This window comes from Struthio camelus, chromosome 20 (genome assembly GCF_040807025.1).
Source record: "Struthio camelus isolate bStrCam1 chromosome 20, bStrCam1.hap1, whole genome shotgun sequence".
Lineage (NCBI taxonomy): Eukaryota > Metazoa > Chordata > Aves > Struthioniformes > Struthionidae > Struthio > Struthio camelus.
Genome location: NC_090961.1, coordinates 1,765,400 through 1,781,215, shown reverse-complemented (window position 1 = coordinate 1,781,215; position 15,816 = coordinate 1,765,400). Strand labels below are relative to the sequence as shown.

The 15,816-nt window shown below is 40.7% G+C and overlaps 1 protein-coding gene across 5 annotated transcripts in view; it reads left to right on the top strand.

Moving 5' to 3' along the window:
* LHX2 (LIM homeobox 2) overlaps positions 1 to 804 on the top strand; it is a 51,237-nt gene extending 50,433 nt beyond the window's left edge. For all 5 annotated transcript variants that reach the window (XM_068915044.1, XM_068915041.1, XM_068915040.1 and 2 more), the window contains exon 5: positions 8 to 804. In XM_068915044.1, the coding sequence (XP_068771145.1) occupies positions 8 to 295 (288 nt within the window). In that variant the 3' untranslated portion in view covers positions 296 to 804. The remainder of the gene's footprint in view (positions 1 to 7) is intronic.
* The last annotated feature ends 15,012 nt before the right edge of the window (positions 805 to 15,816 follow it).

The following is a 15,816-nucleotide window of genomic DNA, read 5'->3' as shown; positions in this document are numbered from 1 at the left end:
ATTTCAGGTTTGGTTTCAAAATGCTCGAGCCAAATTCAGACGGAACCTCTTACGTCAAGAAAACACAGGGGTGGATAAGACTTCAGATTCAACACTCCAAGCAGGGACCCCATCAGGTCCTGCCTCAGAAATATCCAATGCCTCCATGAGTCCATCCAGCACTCCCACTACCTTAACGGACTTGACTAATCCTACTATGCCTACTGTGACATCTGTCTTGACGTCAGTGCCCGGAAGTCTTGAGGTTCATGAATCTCGAAGTCCTTCACAGACAACTCTTACAAATCTTTTCTGATGACTCTTTCTCAATAATTTCTTTAAAAAAGAAATTATTTTTAGTTGAAATTCCAAGTGTATTTTAATAGAGGCTTTGAGCAACTGACTAACCACAATTAGGATCTCTCCTAAAAACAGAAGGAAATGTAGTGTTCTGGTGTTATGGAGTATGGACTGAAGAATAACTTGGAAGATCTATTGCAACACAACATTTGTGTAACTGTACAGTTTTGTGGACTGAGCAAGGGAAACAGCAATTAATTTAAGTTGGCTAAAGCTTCTGTATTTTCAAAGACTGCCATGTGCCTTATATACTGTTTTATCTACATACTTTGGATTCCATGTCCATTTCTCTCTTTTTCTCTCTGTATATTTATGACCAAGGCAAAAATGTTAAGAGTTTGTTACTTTGAATAGTCCTAAGCCTTTCATTGGTTGCTTTGTTGTTTTAGAATTTTGAGGTCAAAGTCTGTTCGAATGCCAGAATTTGTAAAATCTAACCAGTAATAAAACCACTTACGGAAACTACTTGTTAATGGCTGCAGTTACATTTAACATTAATTTCAAAGTAAAGATAGGCTGATTGTATTTAAATGGATTAGAAAATTGCAGTTGAAACACAGTATCTGCCTAAGATGAACTCTAAATATATTGTATACATGCCTCCTGTTCCTGAAGTATATATGGGTAAGAAATCCAGCTTGTACAACAGCCTAGGTATTTTCATTATAGAGAAATAAATAATTGTTAGTTGCAGGTAGGAATGATCATATAATGTTGAAATTCAGACAGACAAATTGTACTTAGTTTTGTTGCTGAAATGACACTTGACTTCAGCTAGCATTTATGAAAGCAGTCTTGCTTTTGTGCAAGAGATGGCTTGTCCCAAATCATGGGGAGGGCAAACGAGGCATGCGAGAGCGGTGTGGCCACAATTAATCTATTACAGAGGTGGACACTGGGTAACATTTTCTCTAGGAAAGAAAATGAAGTAGTTCAGGTTGATTTACAACATTGGTGGGCAAAGATGAGATAAGATTATGTTTTATAAAGATAACGGCCTTACATTTTTTGTAATGCTTTGAGGGAATAAAAAGCTAGGGAAGAATATGATATTACTGATACTAATAAAAGTGGTTATTCCTTTCGCTATTATGGACCTTTCAATATAATTGAATTCCTTCTCCAGATAAAACCTTGTGCAGAATATCACTCTTACTTTGAGCTTTTTCCTGTCATTTTTAAAGATACTTTTCTGTAATTAAAGAAATAATGAGTATACCTCAGCAAAGTTCAAATACGCGTAAGAATGAGTACACACTGAGCTGTTTGCCCTGTAGTTTTATACATTCTGAGTGATATATAACATGAGTATGGTTGTTCCTTTTCAAATCTGTTACACTCAGATTTTTCCATCAAAAATGTTAGGTTGTATGTGGCTAGCTCTCTAAAACTAATCTGTCATTCCCATTGGATCAAAATTACTAAAAGATTATTCTAAATAAACGGCAAGATAGGTGCCAAGATTTGTATTCTTTGCCCTTCTCAATGCATTGAAGATGATTTATTAGGCCAGACTCTTTGGTAACAATATTTTGGTTTAAAAATGCTATATTTATTCAGCTTTCTCAGCTGAAAATTTGCCATTCTTGTACATGCCAAGTTCCTATCGAGATCAGTGAGGGATCTCAGTGTACGATGACTGTGGGATAGAAATGCTGACATAATTAGGTCATTTATTAACCTTTTTCATACTTCAGCTTTAAAAAAATACAGGTGAACTATCTGAAAAGCAAGGTAGTCCTTAAAAAACTCATAAGTAGCTAAGATCTGTGAAAGGAATTGTGTTCTCTAAAACGAACAGGCTAGCGTAGTCTTTTAAGTTTATGCACTGTGGTGACATATTTAAAAAAAATAATTCAGGTTGAATTAATAACCTTTACTAGTTTGTCCAAGACATCTTTTCCTCATAATATTAATGTCTAATAAGGAAATTGTACTGGTTGGTGGACTGTAAAAGAGTACATATCTGCCTTTTAAAGATGTTCAGACACAGATACTCTGCTGTATGTAATGTTTTGTTCATTGTCAATTACCTTGGAGATTTTATTTTTATGACATGCTTAGCTGGATCTTTTCTTGATTTAAAAGGCAATGTTGGTCCAATGTTAAATGGATACTGCCCCTAATTAAAAACCCTGTGTATGAACTTGTAACCAGATAGATTTAAAAAACTGAATCCTGAATTCGTGTTATGGCAAATGTAGCTGGTAACAATTCAAATGGTTCTTTAAAATTGCAGTGCTATTGTTTGTGATCTTGTATTTTAACTACCTGAATCCACATGGATGGAAATACCTTTCAAATCAGTTCTCGATATTGCCTTTTCAAATAACTGAAATTTATGGAGGGGAATACTCTAGTGTTAATATTATCTAAAACCTATAAAAGACAATTAGATAAATTGTCTGGTTTAATCAAATCAGGGATTTTGCATATAAATAAGAGACAATATTCTATGTAGGGCCTTTATGTAGGTGCATTAGGATTCACTCACTGGCTCCAATGACCTATGTTGTCCCCATGATTGTTTCAATCCTGTGGTATTGTTTGGTTGTTTAGAGCTTGTTGGTTTTGAATGCTGTACATTTTTTTACTACTGCAATCCTAATGTTTCTTCACATACTTGTACAGTTCCACATTTGATGTATTAGTCTGAAATTCTGTTAAAAACATGAACAAAAATGGAAATGATATTTCTTTGGAAGTGTATTTTTAATGTATATCTAATTTGAACTAGTTGAACATACTTCTTTACATTTTGCATGATAGGTGTGTAGTTCATTTTTTAAATATGAAAGAGACTTAAGAGTAACTTAGATTGAGAATATAATGAAACCTATACAAATATGGAAAATACATACAATGATTTGCTACTTTTTGACTCAAGAAACTTTTTGAAATACACTTTATCTAGTTTATTTAAGATAATGCAGATATTTTGTCTTTGAGTTCATACATAACACAATATAAAAAGGGATTACACGTTAGAAAAACTTTCAAGTCACCTTGCTATTGAACAGCACACTGGATTTTGTCCTTGTCAAACAAAGGGAAAGAATATTTGATCTGGAGAATGCTGAATAAATATATTTTGATTTATAGTGGAGAGGGATAACATTACTGTAAAAGATATGTAATCACAATTTAAAGTTTCTTGATACAATTAATAGCTATGTTTCAGAAAACTTATTTCTTATTCAGATTATATAATTTGGGGGGAAAATACTAAGAGTCACTATACCAAACGAATCCTGAATTCCTGCTTCAGAAGCAAAAGTCAGTTTATCAAAAATACTATAGATTGAGAAAGTGCCTCCAGAATATCTTGGTTTCCAAACTATCATTTCTTAGTAGCTATTAAAAAATAACATATTCAGAGCACTTTCCTATAACTGTTGTTTTTTGTCCGTTGGAAGGTAAAGATTGAAACTTGGACACCTGTAGTAATCATCTCCTTTTAGTTAAAAGGAAAAGGAGAAAACTAAGAAAAGAAAATAAGAACGAGGCTTTGGATTTAGGCATGCTGATAGCGAAGACATCCAGGTGCCTAAAAGAAGTTCCAAGTGTACATGCTCATGGCTTTCACAGCGCCTGAGTACTGCCGAGACTTAGTAACGTTCAGAAGGAGGCATTTTCATTGCAAGTAGGTAAATTAAAATGGAGGGGTTTTTGTTTGTTTGTTTTTACTTCAGAGTTTTGTAAGAAGTCCAGAACTGACTACATAACTCTGTTGCTATTTTTTAAGTGCAATTGATATAAGTTACTATTAGAAGTAACACAAGTACAGCAAGTACAGTATAAAGAGATTAGCCTGGACAGTTTAAGAAGGACTTTTTTCCCCCTTTATTTTCTTTCCACCTTTTTAACCTTGATTCTTCTACAGGACATGCAGTGAACTGCTGGCAAAAGGCTCGTTTTACCATTTCACAAGGAGTAGATGATCTTTTGATTGTCTTCCAGCAATATATTTTATATCCTCCCACCTACAGGCATTCTTCATACTGACCCTGGGAAGGCACCCTTCGTTTGCCTTGCGCATTTTAACTGTCCGCAACTTCTGCAATGTGAATCCTCCAACAAGCTGAATACTTCAATATTTTTTTCTTCCTACCTCTGGAGGAATTAATCCCTTTTGGATAGGGAGGATTTAAAGCATTCCGTCCGACTTATTTTATCCCTAGCCAAAATCTGTTCTGTAAAATTAATGGCCTATGCGTTTTCCAAATCACTTTGACCTGTATTTGAAAAGGCTATGGAGTGAAGTATATGTGCAACATGTCCCACTCATATTAGCAGTCAGGGCCTGGATGGGTGTGAAATCCTTGTGCATCCACTATTTCATGCATGAAATTTATGCAATTACCAGCTATATGCATTTCTGGTTTCCAGGTTTATAATATTACATCTCCATTTCCAGACATTCAAGTCCTTTCTGTCTTATGCTGCAAGTGAGTTGACTTGCAATCATTTTGTCTGAGACTGCAGTATCTTTGTGTTAAAGACTAAATATGGCAAATGAGAAAAATCATTCACAGCACTCGCATGCATTGCATTTAAGGCTGGTCAGAATCTCTGGGATGCTTCGTCACTACTGATGTAGAGAGCAGTGGTTATAAGAACAATTGTCTGTTCTTATTCTAATTAAAAAGAAGGAACAAGTATTAGATTCTTGATCTAAATTTAATAAAAATGTGTTTCAAGAGTATCTTGGAACTGGCAAATTACTTTAGACAGGGAACAAAGAGGTCACATTCTTGACACACAGGAAGCTGCTGTGGTTATGAAGATAAGCAACAAAGCAGTTGGACTGTGAGTGCTCATGTTTTCACTTCCATGAATGGAGAAACAGTTTTTAATTCATTGCAGGCTTTAGCTGGGTCTCTAAAAATGATGTGATTTCAGTCTGGAAAGTGAAAAATCAAATTTGATTCCATGGGTAACATTAGATGAGCATCAGTAACTTGTCTGAAAAGCGAGTGGGGAGAGGTGGCTTCTCCCACAAGCGACTACGAGCTCCTGTGCTGCTGCGAAGCCTTCGTCCCACGGCTCTGTGGGACCGTCTGCTAGGCAGGTGTCCTCACAGGCTCCCTGGCCTGGGGTCATCACCTCTCCTGGCAATGCTTAGTAAGCGAGCTGAACTCAGCAAGGAACTTCAGAGAAACTAATGAGCTATATTTGCAATCAATGGTACAAATTTGTAATTGAAATCAATATCCATGTCTCCTTTTGCTAATATTTCCTATTTTATAAACCATGTAAACAATTAGTCTTTCAGGGTTTGCGCTGTTACGGAATCGTTTTTAGATTCTTTTACTGAAGCTAACTTTGTTTCATGCCATGAAGATGAGTAGATATTGGCTCGCATTGTTCATTATATATTACTAGCCATAGTTTAAAAAGCTTCAGATGAGAAATGGCAGTAACAGAAAAGCCTAAATCTTCCGTTAATATGAAATGCATTTCTCTTACTTTTGCTCTTTTTATGGTTTTAACTCTACTTTGAGTGAAGTTTACTCAAGATAAGACTTATGGTGTCATGGAGTTGTGCCTAGGTTTTGACTCTGGCCAAAAGAGGCAGGGAGCAGACACCCCAGCGAATTATTTCCAGCTGCAGCAGAGAGTTTTCTGTGCTGAGGGAGAGAGAACTCAGTCTCAAAAATGATTTCCCCTGAAGCAGCAAGAGCTGAGAGGCTGAAAAGGCAGAAATTTACGCTGCTACTATTTTTGCTGCAACTGTTTCTCTTTTCCCCCTAACCCTTGATACTGATTAAACATGTTCTCACTATTCAGCCTGGTAAAAACAGAAGTGTGCTGGACCAGAACCATGAATGACATTTATCAATTTTACAAAAATTTTTTTCAAGGAATAGATAAAAAGATATACTGGACCTTTAATGGATCCCTGATCAGATTAAAACAATGTTGACAATTCTTTCTGGCCTAATAACTGGGATTTTTAACAACAAAGGTCAGTAAATATGTTCACCTTTTTTTTTTGGTTTGTTTGTTTTGAGCAGAGCACAGTACTTAAAATATGCAGCCTGCTGGCAATAAATTCAGACCTAGCAATGTCATTTAGCATTCTAATGCATTGCACTGCAAATTATAATTATTTCATAGAGAATTCTGCTTCTGTGGAAATTCTTCTTTTGTTAAAAAAATCACTCTAAAGGGGATGTATCTATATATATTTTTACATTATATCAGTTTATTAGATTGTAAAATCTAGCACTTAACAGAAAGTGAAGTTTTTACAACAGCTATTAGAAACAAGAAAGAATTAAGCTTTTCATTCAAGAGAAAAACCTTATCTTGCAATTGTGTAATTTAGCTCAGTATTTATGAAAAAAAAATGGTGACAGCTAAAACAAGAGGGACACAAATGTTTGAATAGCGCAATACAATTCTATAGTGACCTGGTCTAATTGATAAATATCTGCAGTGACTTTTTCCAGGCGCATACAGATGATTGTGTAATTAGTGTTAAGGAAGTCACAATGAATTTGCAGCACTGCAAACACAGAAATAGCCGTATATTTTTCTTGCAATGACACAGAACTAACCAGGCTGTTATCCATCCACTGCATGGTAATTACTGCGTAATTTAATGTTCCTGGGTTACTATTAGAAAACAGTGAGAAGATATTTATGCTTTGGTAATTTAAAGTGTTCCTAAGAAAAGGTTTGGAATTTCCATGAGCATATTGGTCCAATAAAGAGTAACAATGATAAGGAGCTCTAATCCATGTAATATTCGTGTTGGCTGAACATGAATGTTATTAGACAGCTAGAGACCATTTCTTCCATCAAAAGACAAAGTCTTCTTGTGACTCTCCATGTACAGCTCTGACAGGCCTTTTTGGCTCTCTTTAATGCCTAAAGGAAGAAATGAGTCTACGAGGCATATTTGTGTCCTCATCAGCTCTGTTTCTGATGAATTTACAAGACATATTTGGCAGATGTGGTAAACCCTGTTTGGCTGAATGCCTCTGACCCATCACTGTGCCCCTGGAGCTACCAAGCTGCTCAGGTTTTTCCACCTTAGCATGTCACACCTTCCAAATATTGTTCAAACCAGGTGTTCGTATCACTGCCTAGCTAACATCACGTACAGCAACATGGTCCGTCTGTTTAACCTTGGCACGAGGGAAGTGCAGATGTGAGATCAGCATGGACAAGTTTCAGCTGTTTTTTTTTCTGATTACAGACTCTAGCCTCCAGAAATTGCTGCTCACCAACTATTTCATTTGTCTCCTCACATCATTCCATGTATTCGATCACTCATTTTTTGCTGTCCTTGTTCTGGAAATCAAGACTAACAGAATAGATACTCTGTAATATGGCTTTGCCGGCTGTGATTGAGCGAAGGGCTGATGCCAGGCTAGCTTGGGCAAGGACTCTGTGCGTGTAAGGAAGAACAATCTCTGAAAGGCCAGGTCTGTGGCCCACAGGCAGATGAGTGAGTGAACAGACGGCATTGCCTGGATCGTGTCTCCGTAGACATCTCATCTCTCGCACCTAGAGGTGCTGAGGATTTGTTAACGGTTGTATGAAACTTCTTAGAGGCGAAAGAACTCTTTAGTTACCGCTGTTTTAGTTATCACTGATATTCTAGACTAGCAGCTTCAGTTTTTTCAAACTGTAGACCTCTGACATTTTATACAAGAGTTGCAGGCTAGTTGTCTAGCGTATTTAACCCTGCTGGCCATAGACCTGCCTTTATTAGTTCATGTTCCTAGATCCCTTGGAAGTAGCTCCAAAGCTTTTATATCCATTTCACTTAGCATGTGACCCGGCTGGTTCTGGAGAAGCCAGCAGATAAGCGTGAGCTACCCATGGAATCAGAAAATAAGTTGTTTTGTACCCATGAGCCTGGGTTGCTCTTTGAAAAGAGGCTGTTTCCCTCCAGCATTGTCTGCTGTTCTCCCTTTTATCTGGGCAGGGTTTTGCGGGAGAATTCTTGGAATGATCGACTGCGTTAGACAGCTGCTGATGTCTTTTGGAGATGATATTATACTTAAAGAAATCATCTCTTTCAGTCAACTCTAATTAATACAGACCCAGACTTTCTCCATTTCATATTCACTTGGCATTGACTCCTAATATATCACCCAAACATGCTAAATGATGGCAAAAGTTAAAATGCAGCCAATGTCATTCATGTTACAGAAATAAGCCTAACCACACACGCTCTGAAAGCCTTTTTTTCATGTAATCCCCATTTGTGGCCTTTATTTATCTTTGTGTCTTTTCCAGTTCTACCCCCATTGTGCCTACAGAATTCAGGGATCCATTTTAGATCAATATAAAAGCTATACAATGCTCTTTTCTATGATTCTTTACTCTTTGGCTCCCCAAGTGCAGACTGTTCCTAGTAATGTTTTGTGTGCATCCTCTCTTTTTCTCTCTGTTTTGTCCCGGTGGTTACAGCTTGCACACACCAAAACCCACTAGCACTGACAGGACTCTCCAGAGTCCCCTCTGGCTATGCCAGCACAAAAGAGAAGTCACTGAAAAGGTATTTGTAGCTATTTGTAAAACTATTTTCTCTCCAACAACTCCAGTTCCTGAGGATCTGTGTTTGGAGAGTAAGGTGTGCTGCTGCCACTTACATGCAGATATCGTCAGTAATAGCTGGGTTAGAAAAGGCTAAAAGCTAGGCTGCTCTTAGGTTTTACAAGATGTGCATAAAATATAATCCATTTTAATTCCTCAGTCCTACTCGGGGGTGAGGCCAGGTGTTTAAAGGGGCAGGACTCCAATTTTTTCTGTTCCTTCTTTTTCGTATATTGGTTGGAGACGAGACCAAAACACAGCTCCTGGTTCTGTTTCCACCTCTGACACTGGTTTACTCTGTAGCTGCCTCATGGAGGGTGTTCAGAGGTTACTTAACTTTATGTTGAGAAAGCGCTTTGAAGTTGTTGAGTAAACAGTGCTGAACTAGTGCAAAATGTGTGTGATTGCAGAGTGGAAGTCATTACGTTTCACATGAGAAGCCATGAGAAAGTGAAACTGTAGCTGACGAATGTGACCCAGTGTGCGTATCTCCAGTCAGACCTGCTGGGTCTTAATTTCTGCTGGACAAAGCCATGGTGAAGACAGGGGAGTCTCATTCACATTCCCCTGGAAAATGGAAACCGAAAACTATTACATGTCCATTTAGAGATTTACAGTATATATGGGAATGCACAGAAGTAACTTGGAGGGTTTTATACTGGATGGTGCTGGAAGAAATCTTCCTTTCTGGGAAGGAGACACTAGAAGATCATATTTTTGGTAACTGCAGATGAGAAAACATGGGTCTGCAAAGCAGGGGTGGAAAACTAAGCACAGTCAAAACAGGTAAGGCTGAGAGCATGAAAAGCCTATCCTTTCTCCTTCCCTGAGAGACGGTAAAAGTCCTGGGAGCTTTACAACTGAAAGAAGGTAAAGATACATTTATATATAAAAACCACGGGAAGAGTGCTTGGGAAGAACAGCAGGCCAGAGGTCAGGAGCGCGGGATTGTCAGGTTAAGAGGAAGTTACAGTGTCAGAGTTGCCACCCTCCCTGGACGCTGGTGAGGCTTTTGGTTTTAAGAACAGCGTCGGATTCATGCTGTACGGGTTGGAGAAAGAAAATCTATATTGTGTGTAGCGATACTTAAACATTCAATACGTACTAATTCCTCAGGAGCCCAGCCCCTACTCGCAGTACAGTGCGGAAGCCGGCGAGGGTGCGTGGGGGGCTCGTTGTTTCCTTTCACAGGTCAAGCTCTCTGTCAGAAATATGGAGGGGACAGTCCCAGGGCATTACACACGCTGCCTTTGTACCCAAAGCTGTTCTTTTCTGCCTTAAGCTGGCTCTCTTCATTAAATGTATTTACTTAGCAGTAAATCTATTGTTAGCTATGAATAATTAACAAGGAAAGATGTCACTTACTGCACTAGCGTTGTACCTTTCTGCTGCCTGAATTTCAATCTCAGCAAAGCCTTTAATGGGAAACTGTGAGCCCAATCTCACATCTCCTTACAGTGTTGATTTTTGGGTAGGTTTCTTATCTTGGTGTTCTACCTAGCTGTTGAAAGTGACAAAAACAGATTCCATAAAACACAGAAAAAATGCAGCTGGGCTGAACTTCAAGTATAACAAAGGATATTCCCTTGATATACACTAATCTTGTACCTTCAAAACCAGGAAGGATTCGGTTAAACTCACAATCGTTTTATAGTCTCTGTAGAACCATAGAAACTTAGGGATCCTTTGTTATTCCCCCATAAAGAAGAAAGTTATATAGAATGTGCCCTTCTTAAGTTGGATGTTTTTAAATACTAACATTTATTGCTCTGCAGTTTCTCTTTAATGTGCGCATAGAGAACAAGAAAACACCTAGCTGCACAGGCATATTTTTAGAAACAATAAAAGCGTCCTCTGTTAATAACTGTTTACCTCTTTTGCCGTTTGTATAACTGATCATTGTTAATGATCCGGTTAACAGGATTCATTAGGGAGGTTGAAAGACGCAGTTCTACAGCATGTGATCTGTGTAGCTCGGGAATGCAGCACATATATTTGTAGCTGTCACATCTCTGGGAAAGCTCCCTTGGCTGGACACACACAAAACTGCCCCACTTGGATCCCACATGACAAACATATCTGTCCCTGCATTTCCATTAATTTTCGCAAAAAAAAAAAAAAAAAACAGGGGAAGAGCAGAGGCTGTAACCTGTTCAGCCAGCCACTAGCCCTGTCTGTTCTCCTCTCGCAGAAATGGACTGATGTGGCTCAGATGCAGCAGTTTCCTTAGATCAACACAAAATCTTCAGATTCTCCCAGAACTGAAGCATAGCCTTACCCCGAGCCCCAGTTTTGGGCTTATTGTCCGTCTCTTCATAGAAGCACAGCACCCAGAAGCAAAATGATGCTCAGATTTCATAATAATTACTGAAAACATTTTCATATAGTTAGAGCAAGAAGTAAATATCTAAGAACATCAGAGCCCCTCTGCTTTATTCTCCTAACTATTTCTGGACACAGATCAAGACTGAAGGCACTGGTCTCCAACACATAATGCCTCTTCCCCCATACCAAGGGGTATGCCTCTCCCCCTCCAAGGGGACTAATGGACATATCTTTCCTTTATAATGCTATTTTTTTTATCAAGTGACTCCCTGATCAGCTTTGTCAAGTAGTTAAAGTGCATTACCAGCTGATCGCTTACCTAACGGCCCACTAGCCCATGAGTCAGGGCTCAGCTTTGTGCAGATGCAGGTGGAGCCGGCTGGGTTATCCTTGTGCCATGCGGTACTGGGTAGTGCAGACATATCCAAAAAGCTTTAACAGCTCCTTCACCAAACCAAACCAGGCAGGACCAGCAGTCCTAGATTCCAGCCTGTGTATGGACCCCCTTACACACGATGTCTCCTAAAAGAATGCAGCTTTGCCCATGTTTTCCATCTCTACTGTCCCATTTCTTCTGCCCCAAGAAGGGGCAAAAATAAAGAATGAGATTGTTTTTATGCATTCCTGACTCAGAAATGGTCAAAGCATTTCATTAAGTTGACCCCAAGTGCAGATTTTCTGAATTAAAAAATACTAAGCAATGATAAAATGGTTACCAGCATATTAGCAGCATTTCTGCAGAGCTCAGCTGTACATCCATGTGCAAGAAACATGATACTCTGCTTGCAAGCTGAGCACTGTGTATCTCACAGGACATTAATGCAAAAGTGGGAGAAATCTAATCTTAATCTTCTAGAGACTGAAACACTGATATAACATGTCATGCCCTGTCATCACCTGTTGCTAAGGGTTGAGATGTTCCTGGTGTAGGGAAGGAGACTGTGAATGAGGAGTGCATTTTGATGACTGCAGAGGAGGGGAGACTCTCAGAAGCTGTTGAAGCTGTTGCTATTTTGTAGTGTATAAAATATATCTGACCTGCGGCAGCGGATCAGTAGAGGCGGCCTGAGGTGCATGCACTGAAAACATCTCCTTTTGAGCTACTGACACATTTAGCAGCTGTCAGTCAATGAGGAGAGCTGATCCTTTCTTAAGCAGACCTCCTCGCAAGCTACTGTTGCAAAGGCCTAAAACTTGGCTGCTTCTTCAGCGTTCCCTTATCCCAGAGCTAGCATCTCTTTCAGCTTCATATTCCCCTATGTTCTTCATGTCTAACTGGTAGTTCTTTTCATCTTTTGTACCCTGCTGTCTTGCTTCCCCCTGCTGCCTCCCCGGTGCCACCTGCTTGCCTCCCTTCACTCGTTTCCTTGGTTTCTTTTCCTCGTCTCTATTCCCTGGAGGAAGGCAGCACCATGAGTATATTGTCCCAGGTTGCTTCCCCTAAGGCTTGCTCTCTCAGCTTACTGTTGCAATCACAGCCTTTCCTTGCATCATCAGGACCTCTGGCACTGTACCATATGCTTCACTGACAAAAACAAAGCCAGAAACTAAGGGGAGGCCTGAGAAGCAGGGAGCCCCAGCAGGCAGGATGCCAACACACCACCAGCAGTACAGCAGAGGTGCCAGCCAAGAAGGAGAAAGTGGGCTTCAAGGGCATAGCATGTCAGAGCTGGAGGAGTGCAAAGCTGGCACGAATGGCAGGTACCTACATCTAGAGAAGCAGATGTACAGTGAGCCAGAAGTTATGGAAAGAGACACAAACGTCTTTTCCCATATCCAAGTTTTTCTCATATCCAAATATCCATCTTCAGTTCCACTAGCAGCTCAGTCTTCAAGTGTAAAAATGGGTCGGAAGTACTCCTTTCACCTAAACTTTGTCTCCTGCCTCTCTTTAGATTGCAAAGTCTTCTAGGTCTTATATGTGCAATGGCATCTACTACAACCAGACCCCACTGTGAGACAGAGCTTCTTGGCACCACTGCCATACAAATTATTAGTACTCCCATTATTGTTGTTAATAATAATAACAACCTAATGCACCATTTTCTGCTTTGCCTAGGGAATAGGGACTCCATTCCCATGGATTTTATGCTAGGGATTGGGAATTATAGTCCCCATATGCACAAAATTACTGCTCTAGCTCCAATAAACTGCATCAAATCAGGCATTTCAGACAAGCACTACACACAGCCCGAACGCAGAGTCAGATGGGTGCCTTTGCTGGCCTTGGCATGGGGACTGGGCCCCGTCAGCATGGCACATCCTCAGCTGTGAAAAAAGACCTGACAATAATCTTACAAATGCCCTTCTCGAGAACTCTTGTGTTAGTGCAGCATCTCCAAAGGACCTGCAGGTACTAGAACACAGCCCAGCATTGCATGTTGGCCCTCTTATCCTATCTCTGTCCCACAGCCCCAAAGGGTTTTTGACCAGGGCTAGGCTCTTGGATTTCTCCAGGTACCGGCTGCTCCAGGTACTGTTGCATCCTCAAGTGCTGCCCCTCATTTCAGACCGGGAGAGATTAGCACCTCCTAGAAACGCAACCTCTGAAACATCACTAAACAAAAAAGCAGTCAGAGGCTATTTAAAGCAGAGCCATTCCTTGGCACTGTGTTCCCAGGACATGAGGCTGGTCTGGCTTTTCCTCCCCGAACAGGGAAGAGCGCGGAGGCCTCGGCGGTGTCCGGGGCAGGACCGCAAGCAGCTGCTCCTGGGCTCCCCACTCCCCGGGGCTCGGCCTCCTGGGGGTGGCGCTGCGAGCCCTCTTTCCTCCCGCGCTACACATGGACCCGCTTAGGCTTTCTGGAGATGCTGAAAGCTAATCAGGGTTAGAATGGCTCACACATGAGATATACTGTGCAGAGGAAGAAAAGTTTCAGAGTAGAAATATTTATGAAAGGGTCTTCACTCTCTTATGCAGGATTAAAGAACCTTGTATGCCCCTCTCCCTTTTGTAGGGAATCTCCTGGAGTTGAAAGTGCCTCTATTGCTCTATAAACAGCCAGGATAGGATTTGCCTCTCTCTGCATCACAGTCACTCTTGCAGTCTCATTGCATGAGCCTGTGAGAGATAAACAATAGAAAGGAAAGTTCATAATGTGTGAAGCCAATAGAGGGGCTTCAGGGAGCCGCTCTGCTCTGCCCTGGTATGTCACACAAACACACAGTCATGTTTTCAGTAACACAAACACAAGCTCACAAAGTTCCAGAAATCCTCAACAAATGCAAGAAACAATTTAATAACTGTTTAACAGTTTAACAATTCATTAGGCCACATTAATATGATCACAAATACATTAACTCCCAAAGAGCACTATTGTCTTATCTAAACCCCAAGGGTGCAGTCGTCCTCCCACATCAGCTGCACAGAGCTGGCCTTGCAAGGGGCATCAAGGATCTTGTTGCAGAGGTGGCAGCACAGGGCATAAGATCAGAGTCCCAACAGCCCTAGGATGGGACAGTTGATGTCACTAGCATCCTGTTAATACAGAAGGATCTAACTTGCAGACTCAGTGTCCCACATGGCCTACGTGTGCAGACCTCAAGCCATCAATGCTGGGTTTATTTTGGAGGCAAAATGATAGTTCATGAGTTGCAGCACACACTGAGGGTTTGGGCGATGTGGACGCAGATCCTTTGGAGCAATCTCCTCTTCTCGTGTCTCAGGTCTCCATCAGTGAAAGGAGATTGAATATTCTCCCCATTCTGCAGAGGGGCTGCGAATGGCTCAGGTACAACTGTGTGTCAACTGACTGTAGTACGTCCCACAGACGGGGGGAACGCAAAAAAGCAAGCACTCTTCACTTACAGCATCAAGAGCTGCATCAGCATAATATTACTCTAGGAGAGTTTTCACACAGAGATGTGACGCCGGCCTATTCTTTTTCGTGTGGGTCAGGATGTGTCCTGCTGCAGCATGTTCAAAGGCAGTCTCTGGAGGGTGCTGTTTTCAGATGGAAAACACCTTCATACGCTCTGCTGTTTCTTGTGAGGTACCCGGCAAAACTTTATACGAGCAAACTATAAAGTCACCACAATATTAAGCCACACAAAGGCTCAAAAGACTCTCAAGCCTCCTCATCAATGAGATGTGGTGAGCAAACATGGCATGCTGTAAAGCACGTGCTGTTCTGCTAACACAGAGCAATTCAAGACATTTCCCCCAGCCGGGGCAAAGAGCAGAGCAGCACCAACAGGGTACGGGCTGATGCTTACAGAGGGTAGGATGCGAAGGGCTCCCAGTGTGTCTGGTGAGGAAGAACATTACCTGGTAGTAGAAACTATGACCAACATTAGAAAAACTAATATTACAATGCACCATCCTGTCCAATCATCTCTCTAGTAAATAGGATAGAGGCACTTTCGTGTGAGATATTTTGAAGTGGTCTGGACACATTAGTAAAAGATATTTTTCTAGCAGGCAACTCTGCTCAGGGGCTGCAGTGTGAAGTTTAGGTCTGAGGATTTCCTGAGCTAGAGAAAGGCAAGAGGCACCCGCTTTCCCGCAGCACGCTTTCTCTTGCACAGAACTTAAAATCTGTGTGCCAATCGCATCTCCCCGTGTTCCTGGGGAGTGAGCGGAGCCCAGCAGAAACC